This window comes from Marmota marmota, unplaced genomic scaffold (assembly GCF_001458135.2).
Source record: "Marmota marmota marmota unplaced genomic scaffold, marMar, whole genome shotgun sequence".
In the NCBI taxonomy this organism is placed as follows: domain Eukaryota; kingdom Metazoa; phylum Chordata; class Mammalia; order Rodentia; family Sciuridae; genus Marmota; species Marmota marmota.
In genome coordinates this window covers 5,623,470-5,633,664 of record NW_025999924.1, presented here as the reverse complement: position 1 = coordinate 5,633,664, position 10,195 = coordinate 5,623,470, and the positions used below count along the sequence as shown (strand labels likewise).

The 10,195-nt window shown below is 35.1% G+C and overlaps 1 protein-coding gene and 1 long non-coding RNA gene across 5 annotated transcripts in view; one reads left to right on the top strand and one right to left on the bottom strand.

Moving 5' to 3' along the window:
• Nucleotides 1-10,195, top strand: part of Gpbp1 (GC-rich promoter binding protein 1) — a 57,516-nt gene that overhangs the window by 22,530 nt on the left and 24,791 nt on the right. For all 4 annotated transcript variants that reach the window (XM_015497288.2, XM_015497285.2, XM_015497287.2 and 1 more), the window contains 3 exons: nt 5,838-5,961; nt 6,086-6,309; nt 9,821-9,887. In XM_015497288.2, coding sequence (XP_015352774.1) covers nt 5,838-5,961; nt 6,086-6,309; nt 9,821-9,887 — 415 coding nt within the window. The remainder of the gene's footprint in view (nt 1-5,837; nt 5,962-6,085; nt 6,310-9,820; nt 9,888-10,195) is intronic.
• Nucleotides 6,980-10,137, bottom strand: LOC125615754. The gene is made up of 3 exons (XR_007346344.1): nt 10,005-10,137; nt 7,472-7,477; nt 6,980-6,991 (listed from the first exon to the last, which is right to left on the bottom strand). It is a non-coding gene; the product is annotated as an uncharacterized LOC125615754 (long non-coding RNA).

Here is a 10,195-nt window from a genome sequence, read left to right as displayed (position 1 = left end):
CTTTTTTAATTTTGAAATAGGGTCTCACTGAGTTGCTGAGACTGGCCTTGAACTTGTGATCCTGTTTCAACCTCCTGAGTTTCTGGGATTACAGGCATGCAACACTGCATCCAGCCAAAATCTAAAAATTTCCAAAATTTAAAACATGTAACCACCATACACAGTTCCTCTATACTTTATCAAAACCCAAGTTTGTTTATTGCTGTTCCAAAAGGTCCCTTGACTCTGAGACAAATTGTTGGGGCAAGGAAAATGATTTTGGAAAGTCAGCAATCCAAAAGATGGAAGGCTATTTACAATAAAGACCATCTTAATTCAGCATTAGTTTCAAGTAGTTTTTCTTTTTTAATATTTTTTAGTTGTAGATGGACACAATACCTTTATTTTGTTTATTTATATTTATGTGGTGCTGAGGATCGAACCCATTGTGTCAGATGCTAGGCAAGCTCTCTACCACTGAGCTACAACCCCAGCTCTCAAGCACTTTTTTATCCTTTGATAAAGAGGACTTAAGAAGGGGGACTAAGGTGAAGAATGGATTGATGATTGGAGACTTTAAGGCATCACTCTGGCAATCTGAAAGGAGGTGTTGTGAAACCTGGCAGCTGCATGTACGTGTGGGGTCCTGGGATTTGTGTGATAATTGGAAAATATTTTAGTTAACCTTAATCTTGTCATCAATCTGAGGAGGAGGAGAAAGGAAATTAGAGAAGTTTCAGTGCATCAGTTTGCACTTCAGGTTTTGGACAAACATTCCTTAAATGATTACTAACATGTCTGCCTGTGGAGTTGAGCAGAAATCTGGCTCAGAGGTTAAGAAGACTGATAGAATAAGAAGGCATAAGTGCCAATAATTTTTACGCTGTTTTAATTACCCATTGGACATCTGTAGGCTCAAGTGAAGAGTCAGTGCTTTCAACAAAAGTGGCCAAGTCCTTGAAAAGTAATGTAGGCAATCTTTACTCATTGTAACTCACACAGCAGAGGTGTTAACCACAGCAAAGTTAGTGGGAGACAGATTGCTCAGCTTTGTGACCTCCAAAATCAGTGATTTGGCTTTTTTAAAGTCAAAATAAAGCTAGAGGGTTTATTTTAGTTTCTGTCTATTACAATACCTGTTTGCAATCATTTCCTACTTGTTTCTGGCAAACCAGGCAACTGTGAATCTGCTCTTTCTACTGATGTGTCTTTTCTGAAAATTTTACAGAATGGAATCATAGAGCTGGGTGTGGTGGCCCACACCTATAATCCCAGTAATTTGGGAGGCTTGATACAGGAGGATCCCAACTTCAAAGCCAGCATTAAATAAAACTTCTTGAGGCCCTAAGTAAGCAACTTTAGCAAGACTCTGTGTCACAATAAAAAAAAAATTTAAAAAAGGGTTCACTCATCATGATTTAAAAAAAACTTTATTATAGTGTATCATGTATCAGTACTTTTTAAAAATGATATAGTTATACCATAGTTTCTTTACCCATTCACAAATTGATTGACATTGAAGTTTATTGCAGTTTCTTGCTATTATGAATAATGCTCTTTAGAATATTAGTATGAGTTTATGTAGTTACCTGGAAGTAGAATGGCTGGTTAGAATAGTGTATAAATATATATGCCCAGCATGGTAGTCCACTCCTGTAATCCCGGCTACCCAGAGACAGTAGGATTACAAATTCATAGCCAGCCTGGGTTATTTAGCCCCCATTCTCTGTAAAAGGGCTGGGAAGGTAGCTCATTTGGTGGAGTGTTTGTCTAGCATTTCTACTGATTTGTCCTGAGTTCAATCCCTAGCCCCATTAAACAAACAAACAAAAAACAGTGACTTTATGTTTAATGGTTTAAGTGTTTTAAAAGTTACCAAACTGATATGTAAAGTAGCTGTACCATTTTCCAGAGAGAGAAAGATGGGGGGGGGAGCAGAGAGGGAGGGAGGGAGGGAGGGAGGCGAGGAATGAGAATGTGAGATTACACATACAGGGTCTTACTCCCATAACACTTTTACTGTTATACTTATTCCTTACTTTGTATTTGAATTTTATTTTGGTTTCATTTTCTTGTAGCCCAAAAGGTAGGTCGGCTAGTTACTAATTATCTTGGGTTTTGTTCATCTGTAAATGTTTTGCCTGTATGACTGATAAAATTGTTTTTCCCCCCGTATAGGCTTAGGTGACTCAGATGATGGTAATATTTACTAAGACATAGAAACATATGAAATTGATGCAGAAGTTTTGAATATGCTTAAATTTGAGATGTTCAGGAGACATCAACAGAGTTCAGGAGAAAGATCTGGACTAGAGAGAGGATTTGGATTATTCAGGATGTACTTCAACGTTGGAAGTAGACAAATGCATCCGAGAAGATTATACAATGAAAGACTGGGGCTGGGGCTGTAGCTCAGTGGCAGAGTGCTTGCCTAGCATGTGTGAGGCACTGGTTTGATCCTCAGCACCACATAAAAAATAAATTGATAAACAAAGATATTTTGTGTCCCTCTACAACTAAAACACTATTAAAAGAAAAAAGGAAAGATCCTTGGTCAACATTTAACATCACAGAAAGGACAGATTGGTTAAACATTAAAAGAGGAACACATGGTGGCACATACCTATAATACCAGCCACCAGGGAGGTTGAGGCCATGGGAGGATTGCATATTGAAGGACAGGCTCAGCAGTTTAGCAAGGTCCCAAGCAATTTGGCAACCCCGTCTCAAAAACGGTCTGTGGCTGTAACTCAGTGGTAAAGTGTTTGCCTTGAATGTGTGAGGATATGGGTTCAATCCCTGGTACTAAATAAATAAATAAAAAAGAGTTCACAATTTAGCATAAAAGACAAGAAAGGCTGCAGAAATGGATTGGATTGGTTAGGGACTCATGCATTTTTCAAATTGTAGTTGTGGCATATTGAGTGCAAATGAGAGACTCCTGGAAATGTAATGGGAGAAATAAGGTGACAGCAGTGGAAGATGTGAAAATAGTAATGGCTTTTTACTGCTGTCCTCCCTAGAAAACAAGTAAGGTATACCTTTGCTTCTTCCTGTTGACAGTATTGTTGGGATAAAATAACTGCTAAAGCCATTATTTGGAGAGTAACAATTTGTTTTAAAATATTTGATGTAACCAATGAAACTTCCTCTCCGTGCAGACAACCCACCTTAAACAATGGGTGTCTTTACTGTGTAATTTTAAATTTATGTCAGCTTTCAGTAGTTAAGTCCCATTAAGCTTAATACAAATAAACAGTAGCAAAGTGGAATTATCCGATCATTTTTCTGGTGGATTGAGTGCAGTCCTAGTAGGAAATTAATAAAACTATTTCATCTTCAGCATCATTTAAAATTTTGTTATTGGTGGACAGAATAAGTCAGTCTCCCTCCCTGTTTTTTCTCTCATTTAATGGTCAGAGTATGTTTTCTATGGATGGAGGGATCTGTCTCATTTGGTAATGCAAAATAGCTTACTGTATTCAGAGATCATGATTTGGCATGGGGAGAGAACACAAGAGTACCCAATCCTTTCAGAGTTTTCAACCTGAGCAGAAGGAGCTGATGGGAAGTTGAAATTTTATACTTGAGAGCAGATTTCAGTGATGGATATCAAAGTATGTGAAACTGAATTGGGAGAATGTGTAAAGTAATAAGCTGTTGAGAGGTACTATTAGGACTTCTTTTATTTAATCTAGTTTGTGGTGAAAGGGTTAAAAAGAGTAACATTTGGCCACAGCTTTAAGAGATGTAACTACTATGCTAGATGATTTAACAAAAATAAAAGAATTTATGCCATTCCAGCTGGTCAGTAAATGAGAAAACAGAATAAAGAAAATAAGTTATATGGTTGATCCTGGGTTAGAGCTTGATAAGAGGATGATGAAGATAATCTTGATTATGGAAATATAGGCGAAAGTTTGAGTATACTACTCATGTTGGGCCTGAAAGGTTCTAGCATTTGGAGGTCTCTTTTGATGATTATTATTCTTCCTCACAAAAACAGATATTATTATTTACATCACCTTAGCTTTTATAATAGCTGAAATTCACTGGTTGTTTACTAGTGTATCTAAGGCTGAGAAACAGCAAGGTTGAATTATGTGGAGTAATGTCTAGGACCTGGAATTTTACTGTTAACTTTTTAGCTTTGTAATATTTCCACATAAATATGTGTATTCTTCCATATTGGTGACCTACTAAGTTGAAATTAGATGATGATGGTATTGGAAGACTGTACATTTGGTAGAATTGTGACCATGTAGATTTTCCACACTAATTTGCTGAAGACTTAAAGCGTTGTTAGTACGAGGCTAGCCTGGGCAATTTCATGAGAACCTCTCAGAAAGAAAGAAAAAAGAAGTAGTACATTTATAATTCAGTAAATATTTCTAAATTAGGATTTTCCAGTTTAGAGTAGGACATGGTTTTCAAGCATTGTCTGTAAATAAGATACTAACAGAGAAGTCTTTTGTAATTCAAAACTTCAGGTACTCAATCCAGATTTTTTTATGGAGTTAATTCAGAAGTAGGTATAGGAAAAGAAAAGAATGGAGAAGAAAGAGAAGGGCAACTTGAAAGCTCTTTTTATTTTTCACCAACATCCTTGCCATTACCTGATTGACATTCAAGTAAATTTAATTGGCCAATCAGTTACTTCCTAACTTTATGAAAATTTCAAAAGATACTGGTTTGACTACTTCACTTAAGGTGTTTGGCCAGCTGGGTAATTCCTCCCGGTTTCGTTAGACAAGCCTTACCTCTTTATACTTACACCAGCAGCAGATTATATCATTAGATTTTGTCTTTTTCATTTAAGCCTGTTTGATGGACAGGAAAATACTACCTTGTTCCAATTTCATTTTCTTTTTTCACTTTGTTTCCAATCTGTGTTTTCTTTATTGCTAAAGAAACTAGGGTTTTCATTTGATTTTACCTCCCTTCATTTCTTTGAGAATTGCTTTTTGTATTCATTTTTTTTTTCTTTTTGGTTGTCCTTATTTGTTTGACTTATACAGGTCATGTATATTTTGTTTCAAAATTTTGTGTTGAGAAAATTTTTCTCAATATGTACATAAGCTTTATTTGTTGTATACTGTATCAGGTTTTTCGAGTCATGTTTATTATAGTTTCTGCATTTTAGATCTCGCCTAAGAAGACCTTCCCCAGGAATATGAAAGTATTCTTTATGTTCTTTGCTAAACAGTGCTGTTTCAGACTTTTTTAGAAAAAATTGTTTTGGGGAATTCTTTTTTTTTCACCCTTACCTGTACCAAGGATTGAATCCAGGGGCATTTAACTGCTCAGCCAGATCCCCAGCCCTTTTTATTTTGTTTTATTTTTTAATTTTGAGACAGGGTCTTCCTAAGTTGCTTAGGGCTTGCTAAGTTGCTGAGGTTGGTTTTGAACCTGTGATCCTCCTGCTTTAATCTTGAGAGCTGCTGGGATTACAGGTTCATTTGTGAAGGTCAAACTTTTGGGAATTGTAATTGTGATTTTATCTGATTTGTAGATAATTGGGATAATATTGGTACTAAATAACAACCATTATAATTAATGGAGTTATCTGTGTTGCTAATTTTTTGGACTAATTATTGGACATTTTATCCTTTTCATATTTTGTTTCAAAATTTCAAAATTCTCTTTTCTTTTTACATTTTTATTTTGTATAAAGAGCCTACAAATAAATCTCGGGAACTTAAAATTAAAATTTCAGCTGACAGTTCTTCTCTGTTATAGTAGGAAACTTTGAGTTAAACATTTGAAGTTCTTGGAAATAAGTTGGAGCGTTACTAATTTCTAAAATTATATTTAGGCCTTATAAGCATATTTATCTACGTGTTTATAATTTGTTTTAGTCATCATTGAATTTTGAGAAGCATTCTGAAAATTTTTCATGGACGGAAAATCGTTATGATGTGAATCGTCGAAGACACAATTCTTCAGATGGCTTTGATTCTGGTATTGGACGTTCTAATGGAGGTAAAATTTGCTGAGAAAAGATTTATGGATAATTTCCATAGTTTTTAAAGGATGCTTTGATTGCTATCAATCTTTATGCATACCTATCTTTGAATTTATATTAATTTACTGTTATCAAATGAAGGTAATTTTGGAAGGAAAGAAAAAAATGGATGGCGTACGCATGGCAGAAATGGTACTGAAAACATAAATCATCGAGGAGGATACCATGGTGGAAATTCCCGTTCTCGTAGCAGTATTTTCCATTCTGGAAAAAGCCAAGGTCTACATGAAAACAACATACCTGACAATGAAACCGGAAGGAAAGAAGATAAAAGAGAACGCAAACAGTTTGAGGCTGAGGATTTTGTAAGTTTCTTGTTATTTTAATACAAAGGATGTTTCTGCAAGTGTCTTTGTAGCACCAAGACATGCTTAGGTTTTATTAGTACAAGTCATTTTCTGTAAGGATCGCACTTGATAAGCATTTGTGCAGTTATTTTATAAGCCATACATTTTGCAAATTTTTTTTTGCTCACTATATTCCCCTCTGTTCCCAACCAATTCTTGCCCTCTCCTTCACTGTGGTTTTGAAAACATTTAGTATATTCATGTCAACTTTTATTACTTATAGAAAGTTGAACAGTTTCCCTTAGAATAGTAGCTGGCTTCTTTGCTAGTATAATGTAAAATTATGTTTAATTTTNCCCAAAAAAAAATGGAACTACCATGACTGGCTCTGCAATACATTTATTTAGATTGTTGTCTTTATTTTTTTATTTTTATCTTTTTTGTTTTTGGTATTGAGCATTGAACCCAGGGCCGCTTGCTTAACCACTGAGCCACACCCCGAGCTCTTTTTATTTTTTGAGACAGGGTCTCACAAAGTTGTTCAGGGCCTCCCCAAATTGCTGAGGCTAGTTTCAAATTTGCAATGCTCTTTCCTGATCCTCCTGAATCATTGGATTACAGGCAAGAGCCATCACACCCGGTTTATCTATTTATTTTTAACAAATATCTAAAAAAATTTTTTGCAGTGCTGGAGATCAGACTTAGGACCTTGCCGTTACTAGGCAAGCAATCTACCATTGAGCTACATCTCCAGGCCTAGAATTTGCCTTTTAAATAACACTTGATTATTTAAATACGACTCTTAAACTAATCCAAGGATAGTGCTTTCATGTTTTGCACCTATTTCCTTCCCAATTCAAAGTTAGTTGGTTTTTTTTTTTTAAAATACATTGTTCAGTTGTAGATGGACAAAATACCTTTATTTTATTTATTTATGTGGTGCTGAGGTTTGAACCCAGTGCCTCACACATGCTGGGCAAGTGCTCTACCACTGAGCCACATCCCCAACCCCCCCACCCCCCTCCCTTTTTTTTTTAAGAAGGGATGGAAGACAAATTGTTTTTCTAGGCCAGGTGCAGTTAAGAATGTTGACTCTACTAATAATAAGTAAGTTAACAAAAAGCCGGGTTTTCATATTTTTTTCCTATTCTTAAAATCTAACAGTGTGGCTCATCTAAACGGTGTGCTGCTCAAGTCACAGTAAAAATGATGTAGTGAGCACTTCTGCTTGTTATTCTTATGATTCATTCCTGATGATAACTTAAATCTTATCCACTGTAGGTAGAGACATTTTGCACTTTTACCTTTTTTATATATTTGCTGTTAATTCTTATTCATTATATATTTTGAGTGACTGTGTGAGACAGTTGCTGTTCTTGGTACATAGAATATATATGTGAATAAGACAAGCAGTTCCTGCTCTGAGTTTCTATTCTAGTGGTAGCATTTAGAACATAAAAAGAAAAAGTAATTTATATTTTGGAGAGAATTTTGACAGGAAATAAGTAGGTGGGCTCTTTGGGAATTTGAGAGAGTCTTTTCCAGGAAATTGGCATTTAATCTGGAACTTGATAGGGAAAAGAATAAGCTTTGTTAAGTGGGAGAAGGTTGAGAGTGGTAGCTCATTGATAGAAGTGTGCTTAGCTCTGGGTTTAAATTCCAGCATCACCCCTCCTCCCAATGATTAATAAATAAAGACTGGAAGGAATAAAGAAATAAGGTAGTGCAAAGGATTTTAGGTTTGTACAAAAACTATTCCAGTTGTTAGATCTTGAGTGTATTTTAGTGGTAGAAGGAAGACTTGTTAAAAAAAGTGTTTAAAAAATGGGGCTGTCCTGGGCTGAGGTTGTGCCTCAGTGGTAGGGCGCTTGCTTAGCGTGTGTGAGGCTCTGGGTTTGATTCTCAGCACTGCGTATGTATAAATAAATAAATAAATAAATAAATAAAGTCCATCAACAACTAAAAAATGGGAAGTAGTTTAGACTTTAAGCAAGGAAAGATCCAAGGTAGGTTGGATCTAGGGCAGAGGAGTGATAAGAGAAAAGAAGAATAAAAGATTACTTTTAATATAGAATCTATTTGTCTTTCCATTTGAGTATATTTTTTCCACTTGATAATCACCATAAAGTTGAATTTTTATAGCCAAACTGAGAAGTAATGCTTTCTGTTAGTGTTGTGAGGGTTAAATGAATGGTCAGATGAATCAAAAATAGTGAACAGCATATAACAAACATTTAATAGAATAGTTGTTGTTATTATCCCCCACCTCCTCTCCCAAGGTGGTGGTTATCAGTTATTATAATCCTAGACTTGTAATGTAGGCAGTCTAATTTCTAATTATATATTTAATAGTATAATTAAGACATACACACATCCATCCACCAATAAAGTATTAACTGTATTTAGTTTATATCTATGAAGGAATGAATCATACTGATATGCACATATACTATTGAGGCTTTACAGTAATGTCAGTTCAGTGCTAATAATCGTTTTACTTTGGGTGATTAAAATGTTTATATTTAGGTTAATTTTATTTGATATGTATTGAGTGTTTTCTTTTATCGAGAGAGGCTGTGTTGCTAGGTAATATGAAGAATACAATACTGGAAGTTTTAAGATTATAGTTATCTAACCAGATGAGCATCAGAGCTGGACATAGTTCTGCACACCTATAATTCTAGTGGCTCCGAAATCTGAGGCAAGAGATTTGCAAGTTCAAGGCCTAGCCTCAGCAATGTAACGAGGCTCTAAGCAATTTAGGGAAATCCTGCCTCACAATAGAAAAAGAGCTGGGATGGAACTCAGGGTAAAGTGCCCATGGGTTCAGTCTAACTGTATGAAATGAATAAACAAATAGATTAGCTTTGGAGTGCCCATACAGTGCTCATCTCTTTTCTTGTTAATGATCTAGAGCACCACTTGTTGAAATAAAAATCTGCATCTTTTGAGAATGACTGTATTCACTAAAGCAATCCAGTGATAAAATGCCAGTAGAATTGGGAAGTAGTCTAATTTTTCTCTTATGTGACCTCAGTTTTATGTTGAGTAGTGATTAAATCTGAGATTGCAATGACTACTTGTATTGTTTGCTGCTGTGTTGAATTCCTGGACTACAGGCGGTGGTGGTATGTGAGTGATTTAGTGGTGTTTGGGCTTCAAACTTGGGGCCTTCATCCATGCTAGGCAAACACTCCGCTACCACCAAGCCACACTCCCAATATCTTCTCTCTCCCCAGTTTTCTTCCTCTCATAGCCATGGATAAGGATAATGCTTATAGTATAATTAAGACTATAAGAGTCTAGTTCCATAGACACTGTTACTTTTCCCCTTTAAGTAACAGTGAATATAGACAAGGATTTTAATTGTTAACATCAATTGCAAAGTAGGGTTTACCAGTAATTGGTCATTATTAATAGTTAAAGAGTTAATATAAAATTGTTTTTTTATGAGGAAATCTGTTTATAAATGGGAAATGTTTGATTACTTTAAAAGATTTTTTTTTTTTTAATTTCAATTTTCTTCCAGCCATCTTTAAATCCTGAATATGAGAGAGAACCAAATCAGAATAAATCATTAGCTGCAGGTGTATGGGGTAAGTGCCTTTTGATCTATCTTTGAGGGGTACAAAATGTTGATACTTTTAGGTTTCCCTTTCTTTTCTTTCTTTTTTTTAAGTAAAAAAGTTAGAATAATACTTTCTTTTAAATACCTGTTTTGATATGCTAAGCTACAAAAAGGTAACACTTTTAAAGAGGAAATTTGAGGTAGAAGGAAAGTTTGATTTGAAATAGTTGATTTGCACATTAGCACCAGTAAGTATACTCAGTTTGATTGAGGTTTTGGAAATAATTGTTGAATTGATGTAATTTTGAGCACAGTGTAATAATTATAAACAACAAC